This window comes from Neolamprologus multifasciatus, chromosome 18, assembly GCF_963576455.1.
Source record: "Neolamprologus multifasciatus chromosome 18, fNeoMul1.2, whole genome shotgun sequence".
NCBI lineage: Eukaryota > Metazoa > Chordata > Actinopteri > Cichliformes > Cichlidae > Neolamprologus > Neolamprologus multifasciatus.
Window position 1 is genome coordinate 11678462 of NC_140456.1, and position 16059 is coordinate 11694520.

A 16059-nucleotide genomic window follows, 5' to 3' on the forward strand; every position below is an offset into this window, starting at 1 on the left:
TGCAAACTGGTGAGGATTTATCTCCTAAATCATGACACTCGGCTCTCCCCTACGTATGCTGCCTTCATAGATTAAAAGTATCGGTATCATTGGTATCTGGCAATACTGGCCCTGAATTTACTCAATGATGTTAAAACATTTATTCATATATAATTGTCCTTTCATTGATGTTCTCCCCCAGTATTTCCAAGCATTAATCTATGTTAACCTACTAATCTGTGGGATTTTTAATTGCAGTCGAGGCTGTTTCATTGTCATGTGATGCCTTATAGCCTCATTTCACCCGGCCTTCTGCGCATCTACATGAGTAAGGACCATCATCCCTGTTCCGGTCCTTCCTGACCCTAAAGATATGAATGACACCCCGCCCGACCACCCAGCACGTCACGAAGCCTGACACAGCCAATGAAAATGTCCAAACCGGGTGCCGCTGATTAACGGACAGCTGCCTTATCCAACGGGAGCTTTCCGTGCGCCTTCATCCCCCGCCTGTGCTCTACGTGTAGCCAATCAACGCGCAGGATCAATTACTAATTCATTACTTCGCAAAGGGGAGTGACGCAGTTATTGTAGATGTATAGATACTCCATGCTTTTCTCATATGACCTGAAATTACATTTTTTTTAAGCTTTCACGCAAAAAACAAAATCCACATAAATACAGCAAAGAAGAGGGATTCCCACTGTCATCTGCAAGCTGCATGACCATTCTCTGCGCCCCTTGAATTTGGATGCCATTCCGGGAGGAGGTTGCGGTAAACCCCGAGGACTAGATGCGATAACCATAAGGAGACATGCCGCAGCCGAAATCACGAAAAATCGCCATCCTCGGGTACAGATCCGTAGGTGAGTATGGAACGGAAGCTGAGTACTGCGGGGAAAGGCGGCTTCGAGTGGGACGCAGACCCAAGATTTTTAGCGGCCTTTCAGGCCAGTACAACTCCAGCGTGAGAGCGCTTTACGCCTCCTATAATAGACTTAAATTATAGGGAGTAACATCTGACACGCGGCGTCTCAGGGCGGGCGAATGAGCGCCACCAGGTGAGACTTGGCTCTGCGGTGTGAGCGCAAGAGGCCTCCCATAACGTGTGCAAGAGAGAGATTTTAATCGATCTTATTGATAGGTTTCCGTTAGCCCTTAACCCCGGTGCCATGTTAGGCAGTGCCATGCCACGCAAAAACCATCGACGGCTTTGACGCATTTAGTTTGCGGTTTATTTAGTGATGTGTAAAAGCAAAGAATCGCAGATTATGTGCGGTGAAAGGATGTTGAGGATGGCAAGATGGCACACACAGATAGCACGACTGGAGGCCCAGGCAGCACCAACTGCAACCCTGTAATATCCCCACAGAGACGCGTGATGTGTTTATGGTTCCCTGCTTTGTAGTAACCTCGACGATTTCTAAACATGTTCATCAGTATTACAGCGTGCTTTATGTGGCGCATTCTAGGTTTGTTCGCGGTTATTAAGCTTTATATTTGTATTTTTTGTATCATTGTATGGCTACATTCACTCATAGAGACTGATCTCGACAAAAACAATCATAATGATGACTTCTATAGATGTTATCCCTTAATTGCTACACTGAATTCCTTCATCTGAGGTTAACTATGGTCTCTGTGATTACAGGAAAGTCCTCTTTAACCATCCAGTTTGTGGAAGGCCAGTTTGTTGATTCCTATGACCCAACAATAGAAAACAGTAAGTGGGGATTTTTTTTTTTTAAATTCATACAAAAACCGTGTTTCCCCCAGGAAACTCTTTACATGAGGTGTCACACAACTCAGGTCCCTGTCTCTCTTGCGAATCAGTAGGTGAAGCCTACATGTATTGGCCCCAAAATAGCTGTTCCTGTGATATCCTATCCTCAGCATTGCTGCTCAGTGTGTACCAGCAAAGCTGAATATCAAGTTTATCCTTATTTATCATCCCAGCACTACAAATGTGTCAGTTTGTCATTAGATGCTCTTCGTAGTGCAATGAATAAATCCTTACCGGTGCATCTTCTGTAAGGTCGGAACATCGTGTTCCTCATTATTTGTCATTTACTGTCAGCCCCACACTCGGATTTGCTTACAGCCAATTCTCACACCTGAAAAGCTGGAATGAGGATGTGTTAGCTTACACTTTCCAGCTTTAAGGTTGTTCAGAGCATCTTGTGACAGAAGAAGTTAACCACCAAAGGATTTCATGGAGTGACAGTTGTTTTTCTTTCATAACTGGTTTATAATTATACTACATCAGGAGTACATCCACTGTTTTTGGTCAGATGCAACATTAAATATTAGAGCTTGACCAATATAGGATTTTCAACATTTGGTGATTTAAAAAATCAGATCTATCATCATATTTTTTTTTCTTTCAGATGTGAAGCACAAACAAATTTACATTTATTAATTGTATTATTATTTATGAGTTCTTATTTAAAAAAAAACATGACAGTGCTTATTAAAATCAACATGTGTTATTGTCACAGTTAGTCGGGAATTTCCCATTTTTGCTCTGTCAGACTGCTCAGATTGGGTGTTTGCTTTGTTTGTGGTATCCAAACACCTGCTGGCAAAAGTCAAGTCACAGAGGGCCCTCTAGTGGACAAAATGTGCAACATCAACACTCATATCTTGAAGGGTGTTTCTCCCGTTTTTTCTTTAGTCTTTAAATGTTCATTTATTGTCTTTTGATACCTATATATCAGAAAATAACTAATAAGGGAAAGTATTAGTTATTATTATAGCCATTATAGTTCATGTTTGCCTTTATTAGCTATTTGCCAATTCCATAGACTCCCACTGATATAGCTGCAGGACCGATATCAGTTGGGCTCTATTAGATCTTTAAACTGCACTTATATAGATGCAGATATCACACAGCAACTGTTGTACGTAAAACACAAGGTAGCTTTATAATCGCTGCCGTTTGAGTCGTAGTAGTACTACACATGACAGTAAGTGGAATGCATTTGTATGCACTGTGTATATTCCACCTTATCTTTGTGGGTTTTTAACAAGGTTTAGAGACCCTGTTATGAAAAAAAGCAAGTTTGTTGTTTACAGAATTTTGATTGAATTTACTAATGAATCACTGCAGCTAGGGCTGTTCGATATAACGATATATATCGATGTCTATCGTTTGATTCTACGCTATCGTTTGTTTCATGGTGTCACAAAATAAACTGTTTACGGCAATATTTTTTCATTATTTTGATGATCACTGTAGTGGCTATATTAATTTCTTAAAGTTCTCTCTTTCTCTTACATTTAATATAACCACGCTACAGACAGACAAGCATTTGTTTTTATGCGTTGTCGTTAGCAACAACGACGGTAAAACCACCGCATGTCCGCTTGTTCCACATAAACCTTTCACAATAAAGCTCAAGATCCTGTTGAGACTTTTCAAAATAAACTGGATCACGTGAAAGATGCAGAGTGTTTACGGATGAGAAGTAAAAAAGAGCCGTCAAGTGCTAAAAGATAAACCTTAGACTCAAACGTTAGAACAGGCTTTTCCCCGCAGCACGCTGTGTAATAAATACTCACAAAGAAAACGGTGGCCGTTACTTATGTCTAAAAATGTATAGTTTCATGCATCAGTTAAAACACTCGACTCCAGGTACACGAAGCCCCACTGGAAACACTTCACGCAAGTCGAGCTACCCGAGATTCACAGAATTTACAGAAAAGGTTACATTTTTGTGATTTATATCGTTATCGGACGATAGATGTCTTAATATTGGGATATGAGATTTTGGTCATATTGCACAGCCCTAACTGCAGCTGTAATACAGTAATTCAATGTGATAAAAATGTGGTAACATTACAAAGCTTATGCTTTATATTTTACATTTTGAACTTAAAGTGCAGTATCAGAGAAAACGTTTCTAAATGTGTCTAAATGTACATTATGTTTAAATTATTTTTAAAACTTGTATGATCTGTTCTCAAAATCTAAATTCTATATTATGACAGCACTATGGTCTAAGTGACTTCTGATTGAAAGATAATGATTTGCAAGACTTTGCTGTTACCCAGCAGGGTGTGATGTTCCTTCTAAGCAAATGCAGTTAAACACCGCAACAGCTGATTCCACCACTTTCCACACTTTCAACCAGAAAGAGAGAGCTTTCTTTTGAGATATCAGCCGGCGTGCCGTTTGGTTGAGATAAACGTTTCTGTCCGACTCGCATGCAGCGGGACTTCTCTAGTTAAGAACGGGAACTTTTCTTAAAGACAATTTAAAAGCACTATTTTGGAGCCTCAGGAGAACTTGTAGTTATTCATAACCTCCAAAACAAACCTGATCCCGGCCACCCCAGAGATCTGAGTCTTAATTGTAGGTTGTATCTGTAGGCTATTTCTCTTCTCCCTGACATGTTCGCTCACATGCTGTCCCACCCTATGCTTCTTAAATCTGTTGTCTGTATCTATAAATAATCCCTGGATGGTTAATGTAAAATGAAGTGTCAGCATTATCAGTGAGATGCTGCAGACTGTGCATGCCCGCTCTAGATAATATGACCCATCTCCAGGCAAATATTGACATTCCTGTCCTGAATGTGCTCATCGGGATGAATCTATAACTGGATTGTGTCTTGTATGTCCTGCGGAGAGTAATAAAGATACACTCAGCTGGATAGTACTGCATAGTTGCACAACTGTGCTGTATTTGTCATACGTATAAGAGAAAGGAACTGTATTGTCGTATCTACAAAAAATTGTTTTCTTGTATTTGCAGCATTTACTAAGATGATCACAATAAATGGACAAGAGTACCATCTCCAGCTTGTAGACACAGCAGGGCAGGTATGTCTCAATGCGCTGTTCATGAACCTGCCAGTGGTTTTATTGATTTTTCTTTTTTTTAATGTGTGTCGTAACAGTACATGCTAATTCCCTCACTTCAAATCCCTTTTCCAGGATGAATACTCAATCTTCCCACAGACTTACTCCATAGATATCAATGGCTACATACTGGTTTATTCAGTTACATCAAATAAAAGGTATAGAATTCCCTCCACTTCTCAAAACCAACCTAAATATCTCCTGTGTCCTGCATAATGAGGTGGACTGAAGAAAAGCAAATAAACTTTCCCGTCGTTTCTTCCAGCTTTGAAGTTGTACAAGTTATCCATGAAAAACTGTTGGACATGGTGGGAAAAGTTCAGTAAGTACAACTTTTCATTTTGCTCTTAAAGCCATTTCAAGCCATATGACATAAATCATGCATAAATGACAACGTGGCATTTACTTTTTCCTTCAATGCAGAGTTCCAATTATGCTCGTCGGAAACAAGAATGACCTACATATGGAGCGGTAAGCGCTAGCACACACCTAAATTGTACATCCCTCGAGACAATAGGTATGCACATGGGTCAGGGTTTTTTGGTTTCCTATTATTTGCTAGCAGAAATGAAAATTTCATGTAAAACACACTGAAATACTGAGTATTTAATATTTAGTTCACACATGTCCCAAATGAAGACAGAAGCCATTTGCACTAAGCCAGGAAGCTGTACATTGTCTTGTTTAGCCCTGTGCTTTCACTGTACACAACACAGAGTCAGTGGATTCACATAAACAAGCAGATTTCTAAGGAATTTAATACTGTGGGATATTTAAAGCAGAGACTGTGGCTTTATTCTGAAAGACAGTATTTGTGTTTTGGTCTGACTCTGCTGTCATCCCTGTGATTTTGCGCTCTTTAGAGTAATCAGTTGTGAAGAGGGAAAAGCATTAGCTGAATCCTGGAACGCTGCCTTCATGGAGTCCTCAGCTAAAGAGAACCAGGTAGGAAAGGCTTATTTAACTATCAGTGTGGGAGAGAAAAAATAGCCAAATATGGTTACATTCTTCACTCAAAAACGGTGTGAAGTTTACACATGCTCCCTGTGACTGTGTAGGTTTCCTCCCACAGTACAAAGACATTCAAGTTTGAATGACTTTTAAATTGCACACAGTCATGAATGTACCTGTCAGCCCTGACATCATTTGGCAACCTGTCCGCTGCATATGACGCCTCTCACCCAGTGCCAAGTGAGACCAGCTCCTGCTTGCCTAACCCTGTAGAGCAAAAGCTTGTAGATATAATGGAGGGATACGTGGATGGAAAATTACTGAATTGCTTTCATTGCACAGTGATGGTACACATCCACAGGATTCTTCATTTTCATACTTTGCATTTTCTCTCAGTGGAGACAAGCTTACAAAGTTTCTGGTGCCGGATTGTGTTTCAATCAGGTCATCGAGTTGCCCACTCCTAGAAGGTCTAGGTTACTTTAATAAAATCAGAGGTGACCTAGTATGACTTGAGACCTGTGAGAGCTCCTGAAAAAATGTAATCTAACGTGAAGACAGCCTCATCGTAGACTTCCTGGTATGTTTTTGTAACACCAAGAAAGATTTGCAAAAGGACAATAAAGCTGGTTTCAATTAGAAATTGTGGAGCAGCTGAGTTATGGTGTGGGACTTTTTAATGGTTCTTCTGTCAAGCATCCAGCGCAGTTTAGTATGACTGGCTTGGCAACGATCGTAAAGTTGTAATCTTCATTATGATGATGTGTGAAACTTGTGAAAACTTGCATTTAACGCCATTACCTCACGGTATTACACGTCATCGAAGACCGTAAAAGGTGTCACTTGGAGTCTCAAACTAACATTTGACTTTGCTTTTTAGTTGTACTTATTAATCTTTAATAATCAGTCTTTACTAAGCCACAGGCTAAAAGGCCTCATACATAAGCTATACTTGTTAGCTGGCTTTTGGTAGCTGAAAACACAATCAGGTGAAAGGTTCATTTAAACGAGACAATGCAAAGTGACATGTTTATGTTTGTCTTCCACTTCATTAAAGCAGACACCCCAGGACCATCTGGTTCTGATATGCAGTCGCTTTACTGTCAAGAGCAAATATAGAACGTATGAAGTGACATTGGAATTGAAATGTGATTAAAGGCATATTATACAGCTGGATTAAAATCTGCATAAAATGTATTTTTTTAAAAAACAGGAAACCAGATAAATAAAGCAGTCTGCACTTATTTACATCAGTCCAGGAGATAATAACTTGTCGCCTATAGTTGCTTTATACAGTATGAAAAGCTTCTCCTTTGTTTTATTACAGTCTTGCAGCTGCAATGCCACTGCATGACCTTCCACTATTTTTCTATTTATTGAATTACATACAGATAGCAGAGTAAAGTCCAATCAATAGCACACACATCAGACTGGGTCTCTTATGATATGTATTGCACTGGCACTGTTAATGTGGGAGATGTAGGATCACAGTGGCTCATCAGTCCTGTCTGTCACTGCCTTCTTTCTTTTGCAAAAAGTACCATATGGTAAATGCTAAATGGACTAGTACTCATATAGCACTTCTCTGCTCTTACTGAGCCCTCAAAACACTTTTATGCTGCAAGCCACATTTATCCCTTTGCACACACACTCCCCTACAGCACTTTGTTTTGTGGCTTTAAAGGCTTTTTACCCATCATAAGCATGCTCATATGTTGATATCAGAGGGATTTTGAGCTTTACTGTCTTTCCCAATCGTGCTTTAAAATGTGGTTATCAGGTAGTATTCTTCAGTAGTAAGATTGTGCTGCTTTACACCAATATGAAACCTCAACAGGAGCCCCTTAGCTTTTTATGCATTAGCTGTTTCACAGCGATGAGCCCAGTGATTTGACTGGCTAAGAGTGAATTTAGTAGTCAACAATCAACCTCTGATTTATATTCCACTTAAGCCAGCCCAAAATAGCAGGTGTGCTTGAAGCGCCCACACAGTCTGCCTTTCCGAGACCTATCATTTGGCACTTTTCACGGCCCCTGCATTGCAGTGTAGACCAATATGTCAGCACTGTGTTTCCTCCCTCCAAGTAGACTAAATGTCACTAATGTATTTTTAACAATAGTTTATCCTCCCTAGACAAAAATGTGTTTATTCGGTATTCTTTTGATGCTAACCATTTTTGCCACTGGCTTTGCCAACATACCCTAATAGTAGACAACAGCAAACTAGCCACATGTGAAATACAAAACAAACCCTCCTTCTGTTTGCTGCTGGATATATTTCTCAACATAGAGTAGCAAAGTTCATATTCAGGATGTCAGTTAACCAGCTTCAAATTAAGTTAGAGGCAATAGTGCTCAACTTCAACACAATGAGATCTCTGTTGTGACTAAAGTCTGTGAGGCTCCAGTGGATGAGGAGCAAATTCAAACGTGGTGTACTGAGGCATGTGACAGCATTCTATGTGTGTGTGTGTGTGTGTGTTTGGCGCTCTCTTAGACGGCCGTGGAGGTTTTCCGAAGGATGATCCTGGAGGCAGAAAAGATGGACGGTGGCGTGCAGCCAGGAAAAACATCCTGCTCCATGATGTAGAGCCGCCCAATCAACACACAGGACACTGCACTGGGATATCCCGTTACTTGAAGGCTAGCTGCCAGTTCTCCTCCACCTCAACTGACTCCACCCCCAGGGTCCTAAATATCCAATATTGTCTATTTATGGCTCTGATTCCACTGTTATTTATCAGTATTCCCTTTTGTCATCCTTGTTTTTCTTCATGTGTTTGATAAAAGAAAAGGACAAGTGGTGGCTCCTTGTCTTGCATTTTCCACAACCCGCCCCTCCGTCTCTGGGCTCGGCACTGATGCAAAACACAGAATATCACAGATGTATCAGGAAAAATCCTATATCGGAAATGATGACAACTGTAACTAAGTTAGCAGTGGCTCAATGAATCTTTGCTTCCCGATATGCAGCTTCCATTTAGCCCCTTCCCTGTTTAAATAAAATGAGATAAGAGGATTGTCATATCTATCTGCCATGCATATGCCTGGAAAATGGTTAGATAAACACAGTCATTTTTTCTGATACATCACCTGCTGTTTGGTCCCATCCATATGCATCTCTTTTTCTACTTCATCTACACACCGTACCCACTTCTCTGTCCCTCGGTTTGTTTTCATAGCAGATACTGTCAGCCAAAAGAAAAAAAGAAAAAAAAAATCTGCATTCATTTTCTAATGTTGAAAATGTTGTACAAATGTTTTTGATTGTAATCATTAAAGCGAAAAGTGGTTATCTAAGCAGGCTGTGTTTTTGAATTATTGCAGAGGCTGTTAGCTAATGAGTTTTGTCACTAGGAAGGCAGGGTGTTTCTCTTTGTTTGCACCCTTTTAATGATAATTGATATGTTTGGGCTAAAAGAAGAGAGAAGTACTTAGCCGTTTTGATTTGTTGAATGCTTTGTGCTTCTTCGTAAAAGATGGAATAAATAAAAGGGTGCAGGATGCAAGCACAGGGAGAATAATGATGTAATGATTTACTGCAAAGTAATAAAGGTTTGTTCCACCTCATTGCAGTATAATAACTAAATGCTGCTTCCATGCTTTCTTTTTTTTTTTTTTTCCCAGGGAGCAGTTACTACACTTTAGAGGCACATCTAAGGTATCCAGCATTGACTGAGAACAGGAGTTGCAACCATCTGCTGTTCAAACTTTTGTTTGTGAGATGTACCCAATCAAACGCAGGCTGACTTAAAGAGATGGGGGAGGGAGCTATAACAACTTATTATGGCTAGAACATGAACCGGGAGGCTACAATACTTTCTTACAAAAGAAGGATTTCTATGAACTGGTATTCATGGAAGTTTCATTTAATTTAGTCCAGAAATACAAATATATAGCTGGATATGAGCATAATAAGTCCAATTTAATGATATTCAGTGAGCTATTGTTCCTTTAATAGTAGCACAAGAGTTTTTAAGTAAATTGAGGTATTTAAAGTAAAACCTTGAACTACTTGGAAGCGCTTTTATTACAAGAAATAACCCAGATAATAGTCTGTTGCAAGTATAACATGAGGTTTTCTAACATTTGCCTATTTGGGGATTAGTAATTGGCTCTTTAAGAAAAAAAAGAGAAACTCAGTGTCAATACACAAGAATAAGGACAAGCATAGGCACTTTTTCAAAGTATTTTATTTTTCAGTCCAGGGAACTTCAGAGTATATTTTTCTAAAAATAGCTGCTTTAATGTGTTCACACCTGGGTTCTCCCCGAAGCAGCTGCAGTCTGCAGGATTCACTGGGGGTTAAGTGCCTTCCTCACACTGGACTGCAGTAAATTGTAATTTTCTTTGATGTTGAATTTTATAAGGTGTTGCACATGTCTTCGCTGCAGCACTTCATATTAATGTAGGCGTTCATCTTCAACATTTCGCAGCTGTCCAGATCCATGCATTTCTGGTAATGGCCATCTACGAAAACCAGATGAAAAGGTTTTGTTTCATTTTTTAAACATTTACACAATTCACATACACTTGACAGTCTCCTTTATTATACAAGGAATAGTATCTCTGCTCTATGTGACCTTATCCTGCAGAAAATTGATCAAAGTCATGCTTTTTTTTATATAATATAACTTGCTTCTTGTGCTCTTTGCCCCTTTCCCTACTGGAATAAATATAAGATGAGAAACTCACATGGTGCTTTGAGGAAGTTGGCGGCAGCGCACCCATTCTTTTCTGGTTTACATGTTTCTACAGTGAGCTCACAGTTACCTCCAGCCCTTTTTGGGACACAGCGGTGGCAGTCCAGGGCTTCACCTGAAAACCAAGAAATAGAAAGAAGATTACACTATAAATTCTGTCATAATGTGGCCGAAATGTATCTTGGGACAAAGTAGCATTTACCAAGGATTCAGAAGTTTTAATTTAGATGTTAAAGAGTGGTTTGAGTGGTTTGTGTAGGTTATAGCTCACTGCAATGAAGACTTTATAATGAAGAAAATGGTGCTCACTGTTGCACAGCAGCAGAGGTTATGTTTATACAGTGGAGAATCAGTGACAGACTCACCGGCTGTAAATAGCAGAGCGACAGCAAGAGCCAAGACCAACAGCTTCATTGTTCTGTTCAGCATTGCAGCCTGTGCAAGATAAAGCACAGGCTTGATAACACGGACACAAAGTGCTTTCAAAACATCAAATTCCAGCACTTTTAATTCATGACATTTACCATGTACTTTAAACTTTTCCCTGTACTGAGTATTGTTTAATGGTCATATAAGACTCTAGAAAGTGACACACTCTTGAGTGAGTATACATAGTTTAATTATATAGTTTGTATATAAATGTGTCCATATATGCCAATGCAGTATTTAAATTTGACAGATCATATATGATCCCAAAACTACATCATTACCTATGTTATATGCATGTTATTAAACATGTTCCCAAAAAACTGCTGACAAGATCTAAAAGACAAACTGCATTTGTCTGAAAAAAGTCTTTTATATATATACATACATACCTTGCTGTATGTCTGTCTTGGTTTGTCCCAGTGACTGAGAGGACATCGGCTTTCCCTCTTTATATAAACCCTTTCATACTTTGCACTGTCATGGTAACATCTCATTAGGTGCTGTGGCTCTTTTAAGTCTATATACTTAGCGTCGCACTCCTCCGAGTACACTGTGTTCAGGGGTCATAGTTTCCCAATGCTCAGATCCCCTCGTTAAGCACGACCTGTCCACCTTTTATCCACTGTACAGTCTATAATTCATGAGAATTGCTAATAGCAATGTATGCATTCAGTTCAACCTCATATATCTATTTCTATAAGATACATTTGTACCTCAGGGGAATAAGAGAAAGAAAGAATCAGAAACGTACATTGTGTTTGCTTAAGGTGGATCGTGTAATAGCTGTAATAGCTCTGTTTAAGTGCTCTTTAACCAGTACTGACCAAATTTAATTTGAATCAAAACATTACCAAGGCCCTGACATGAATCTGCTCTTGATATAAATCTAATGAAAGGAAAGTAACAGGGTGGAACAGCCACTTGCTGTTAAACAATGAAAGGAAATGCCTTTAAGTCCTTCAGAGCTGCTGCTTATGAAACTAAGATATCTTACATAGTGCAAAGTATTACGCACATTCACTTCTACCTACAGTATGTCCACATCAAAATACATCTATTCATAGTTAAAAAGCTGGTGACAACCGTGCTTTACAACCATGCAATAACTTGCATAGCATGCATAGACTGCCTGGTCTAACTCTTGGAAACATTCGTTCGGTTAAAACACGTGAGCTGCTTTGCACACACTCCTGCCATTAATATTCATTTTAAAATAGGTTCTATCAGCACTTCAAAACAAGATGACAGATTTATTGTTTCCACTGAGCCAACCTTTCACCTCTGCTTTAACTTTCCCTCTCTGTGTTTGTTTTCCTCCCCATCTCCTCCCTCATCTGGACACAGACCAAATATTACCCTGCAACCCCCCCGCCTCAGTATAACATCACTCTCAAAGCCCAATCAAAGCAAAATCTCTCTCCCGCTATTGTTTCGTCCTCCCGAGCCAAACTCCAATATCAGCACTGGCACATGTAAGGGAAACTGTCCATGTGGCAAAATATCTAAACCCCCCATTGTTGTGCTTTTGTTGCTTCTCTCTCGCGATACCGCCACACTCTGTGCTGTCCATATATATCTGGGAGTCCAAATTTGTCCACTCCTATACTGTGTGAGTAATTTGGAACAGCCAACAGTGGAAAATGTCTCAGTACTCAGGAAAGGTGAGTACCACAACAAGAATGCAGCCACAGATTTAGGCCAGTGTTTCACAACAAAAGTTAATCACAATCACATTCATCTTGATGACCGGTCCAAACTCGGATGATTTTTTTGCATATCAGTTAGCTAAACTGATATGCAACATTTTTACTGTTTATTAGGAGGAAAATACTCAAATCCTCACTGTTGTTATGAATATAGATTGTCTTCTATGAGGGGAAATGTTTCACTGGGAGAAAGCTGGAGATTTGCAGCGACTGTGACAACTTCCAGGACCGAGGGTTCATGAACAGAGTGAACTCTGTCCGTGTGGAGAGCGGGGCCTTCGTCTGCTTCGACCACCCAGACTTCAAGGGCCAACAGTATATTCTGGAGCATGGAGAGTACCCTGAATTCCAGCGCTGGAATGCCCACAATGATCACATGGGATCTTGCAAACCAATCAGGATGGTAAGAGTGTGTGTGTGTGTGTGTGTGTGTGTGTGTGTGTGTGCGCGCGCGAAAGATAGAGACCCCAGGGACAGACAAATATTTGGTTGGTTAAAAAAACCAGGCAGATGGGCCCATGTGTGGCCTCATTTGTGCGCCTCTGTTGGTTCAAAGTAATAATGTTGGAACTACTTTTGCATAACAGACATCCTCAAAGAAATTTTCAGGTTTTTACATCTGATACTTATGTAATCAGCTTAAAGAACTGCACTTATATTTCATCCTCCACATGTACTAACCTTTAGATTTCTGTAGGTGCAAGTGTTTTGTGCCCACAATACAGCCTCTGTCACATAAAGGAGAAAGCCTTGGTCGTTTGCAGAGAGCTGAAGTCAAACACTGTTGACTCAGCGATCACGCATGTCATTATCCTCCCAGCATGGAGAGCACTACAGGATGGAGCTGTTCGAGGGGGACAACTTCTCTGGCCAGTGCGTGGAGCTGTGTGACGACTGCCCATTTCTCCAAGCACGAGGCCTGACCAAGAACTGCATCAACTCTATCAAGGTTTATGGAGATGGGGCGTACGTATCTTTGAGGCCATATATCGTTTTTGATTTAACTGAGAGAAGAGCGCATAAGACATGCCCTAAAACATTTTCCTTCATTATCCTTAAGTAATGAACTAAACCTTTGTGAAACTGGCCACTTTCGACTGACCTGTTACAAGGTCATTTCACACAATATATATTTTCCCACTTGCCTTTTGTTGTACTTAACAAGGCGGATAGTTCCATAAACAGATGTAAGCACAAATACATATGATCTGTATTAATTTTCTGTAGGCGTAGAAAGCAGACAGGTTGGGTTAAAAGAAAAACAAAGGCTAGCATTCAGAGAAAGTCCAGTCTGGCTTATGTGCAGGGCAAACTTTTCTAGGTGCCAGACCAATGACCAATGTGTTGCTCCGTATTAAACCTCACACATAAAAAATTTACAGTCTTTAACAGTGTAACAGCAAAACAGATGTTTTCATCATTTTAATAGGGACTACTTCTTTGGCGGAAAGCAGACTTGTTAAAAAACACTGACTAAAGACAGAAAAAATAAAATAAATATTAAAGTAAAGGTGGGAAATAAGTTTAAGAAAATGTGAACATAGTTATCTTGAATGCCAGTCTTTAAAAAGAGAGAAAAAGAGAGAAAATGAATTTACTTTGGATCAGAAAAAGAGCAATGTTTGACTGGATCTTCACATGTAATTGGTCAATATTTTTGAGGTCTCAGAGGTGGGGCATTCTGGGGCTTTAACAACAATGTTCTGAGGTTCAAAGTCAGCGAAAGGGCCTTTGATAGAGACCAATTAGGGTGTCCGTTTCTCCCACTACTTATACGCTGCCAGTTGTCTCTTAAGTGTTGGTGTTTTATTGGAGGCACCATTACACAACAAGTATTACATTAGAAAGAATCTATCTCAAAACCAGACTTCTTGAAGCCTCAGCAAATCCAAGCAAAACTATCTACACCGACTGATCTCAGCAAAAGCAAAGAAGAAAATGCGTTTTTATGTTTTTAATCTTTAAACATCAACCAAATTAGAGTACTGCCTGAAAATGTTTAGTAAGCTGATTTTCTTTGCACTAATTTATTACATGTTTGATCCATTTGCTCTCATTTATTCACTGCTACTGAACAGGTGGGTGTTGTACGAGGAGCCTAACTACCGTGGTCGCATGTACGTCGTGGAAAGAGGAAACTACTGCACCCACATGGAGTGGCAGGCTGAGAACCCCAACATCCAGTCTATTCGCAGGGTTGCAAACTACTTTTAAAACCATCTCACTATCGCTGTCAGTGTGACTGCAGGGAATAGATCGACTACACTGTCAAGTCATCTCACACGTGGCTCTGTGGGGCGATAATAAAGATGAAGAAAATGTTTGGCGCTGCTTGTTGTTTTATTTTTGTACTGAATTATTTAAAGGTTCAAATAAAGTAGTGATCCTACAGCATCTTCAATCTTACTTCCATTTATTGTTTTCTTCTATTAATGCACACTCTTTGCGCAGCTCCCAACTTAACCATCGCATTTCATTGTAGACGTGGCTACAGGCTATGATTCAGGTAATTGCTTTAAGTGCTGGCTTTCCCATATACTAATGGATCCATTGCAAAGTTAAGATATCCTGAATACCACTCCCACGCAGATTAATAGATGTATGTGAATTTTATTTATCCAGGGGGGCAATTAAATGGTTGTAATAGTTTGAAAAAAAGAACTTACTGCCTGATAATCAACTATAGAAAACGCTCTAATGAAAATGTCCAGTCTTTTGGCACCTACACAGGTGAATGGTCTGCAGAGTCAGCACTGAACAGGAGAAACTGTGTGTCCTTCCTACATATACAGTGTATAAATCAAAAGAGAAAGAGAGATTCTGCACAGGGCGGCAAAGCAGCTGTGCCTGCACTCGGGAGCTCTGCTACCACCTAGTGTCATCTATCTATTTTACTGCGGAGTATTGACACTCCGCTCAGGGTGATCTAAGGATCATGGCATAATTAACACCTGAAATTAATCTGCTACATGCTTTGTATGAGGTGTATGCTACAATTAAAAAATCCAAAAACAGAATAGGAAACACAATTTCCAGTATAAACCTCCTTTTTTTAACCTTGTAAATTAATCTGACAATGCACATCACATATCCAATGTATTTTATGCCATCTACAATGCAACACAATAGGTGAAAGGCTAGTATACTTAAACGGATATGTAATTAACAGTCCTTTGTAACACTATGAGCTCATAGTTTCATGCTTTTAATGTGCCAGTGCATCATTTCCCACATGTTCTCATTCTTCTACAAATGTCACACCAGGGCTGTGGCTGCTGGACCTTTAATGAGCACTCATGTGCTTTCTCCTCCAACTGTCATGACAACAGAACATCTATCTTTACAAGGTTTCGCTCTTGGCCTCTATTGAGTTACAGGGTCAATACAGGATAGCTTAATGAGGAAATGCTTTGTCTTGAGTTACACTG

At 39.8% G+C, this 16059-nt stretch overlaps 3 protein-coding genes across 3 annotated transcripts; 2 read left to right on the plus strand and 1 right to left on the minus strand.

The window, feature by feature from the left end:
* The first annotated feature begins 530 nt into the window (after positions 1-530).
* On the plus strand, positions 531-9093 carry rheb (Ras homolog, mTORC1 binding). The gene is made up of 8 exons (XM_085141390.1): positions 531-845; positions 1631-1702; positions 4736-4803; positions 4918-5000; positions 5108-5164; positions 5266-5313; positions 5706-5787; positions 8291-9093. The coding sequence occupies exons 1-8, from the start codon at positions 794-796 to the stop codon at positions 8381-8383; spliced, it is 555 nt and encodes a 184-aa protein (XP_084997516.1). The 5' UTR covers positions 531-793; the 3' UTR covers positions 8384-9093.
* Positions 9094-9970: 877 nt separating this feature from the next.
* ly97.3 (lymphocyte antigen 97, tandem duplicate 3) lies at positions 9971-11441 on the minus strand. The gene is made up of 4 exons (XM_085141392.1): positions 11315-11441; positions 10862-10931; positions 10489-10611; positions 9971-10263 (listed from the first exon to the last, which is right to left on the minus strand). The coding sequence occupies exons 1-4, from the start codon at positions 11417-11419 to the stop codon at positions 10157-10159; spliced, it is 405 nt and encodes a 134-aa protein (XP_084997518.1). The 5' UTR covers positions 11420-11441; the 3' UTR covers positions 9971-10156.
* Positions 11442-12453: 1012 nt separating this feature from the next.
* Positions 12454-15025, plus strand: LOC146497425 (gamma-crystallin N-A-like). Its single transcript, XM_085141391.1, has 4 exons — positions 12454-12586; positions 12786-13034; positions 13452-13597; positions 14710-15025. Exons 1-4 carry the CDS (start codon positions 12566-12568, stop codon positions 14843-14845), a joined length of 552 nt encoding a protein of 183 aa, XP_084997517.1. The 5' UTR covers positions 12454-12565; the 3' UTR covers positions 14846-15025.
* Positions 15026-16059: the final 1034 nt, after the last annotated feature.

Coding starts and splice junctions, on each gene's coding strand:
- rheb (XM_085141390.1), top strand. CDS start 794: ATGCCGCAGCCGAAATCACGAAAAATCGCCATCCTCGGGTACAGATCC. Junction 4,804..4,917: donor TTGTAGACACAGCAGGGCAG/GTATGTCTCAAT, acceptor TCCCTTTTCCAG/GATGAATACTCAATCTTCCC. Junction 5,001..5,107: donor TCAGTTACATCAAATAAAAG/GTATAGAATTCC, acceptor CGTTTCTTCCAG/CTTTGAAGTTGTACAAGTTA.
- ly97.3 (XM_085141392.1), bottom strand. CDS start 11,419: ATGAGATGTTACCATGACAGTGCAAAGTATGAAAGGGTTTATATAAAG. Junction 10,612..10,861: donor CGCTCTGCTATTTACAGCCG/GTGAGTCTGTCA, acceptor CTTGGTTTTCAG/GTGAAGCCCTGGACTGCCAC. Junction 10,264..10,488: donor CAACTTCCTCAAAGCACCAT/GTGAGTTTCTCA, acceptor TGGTTTTCGTAG/ATGGCCATTACCAGAAATGC.
- LOC146497425 (XM_085141391.1), top strand. CDS start 12,566: ATGTCTCAGTACTCAGGAAAG. Junction 13,035..13,451: donor CTTGCAAACCAATCAGGATG/GTAAGAGTGTGT, acceptor TTATCCTCCCAG/CATGGAGAGCACTACAGGAT. Junction 13,598..14,709: donor AAGGTTTATGGAGATGGGGC/GTACGTATCTTT, acceptor GCTACTGAACAG/GTGGGTGTTGTACGAGGAGC.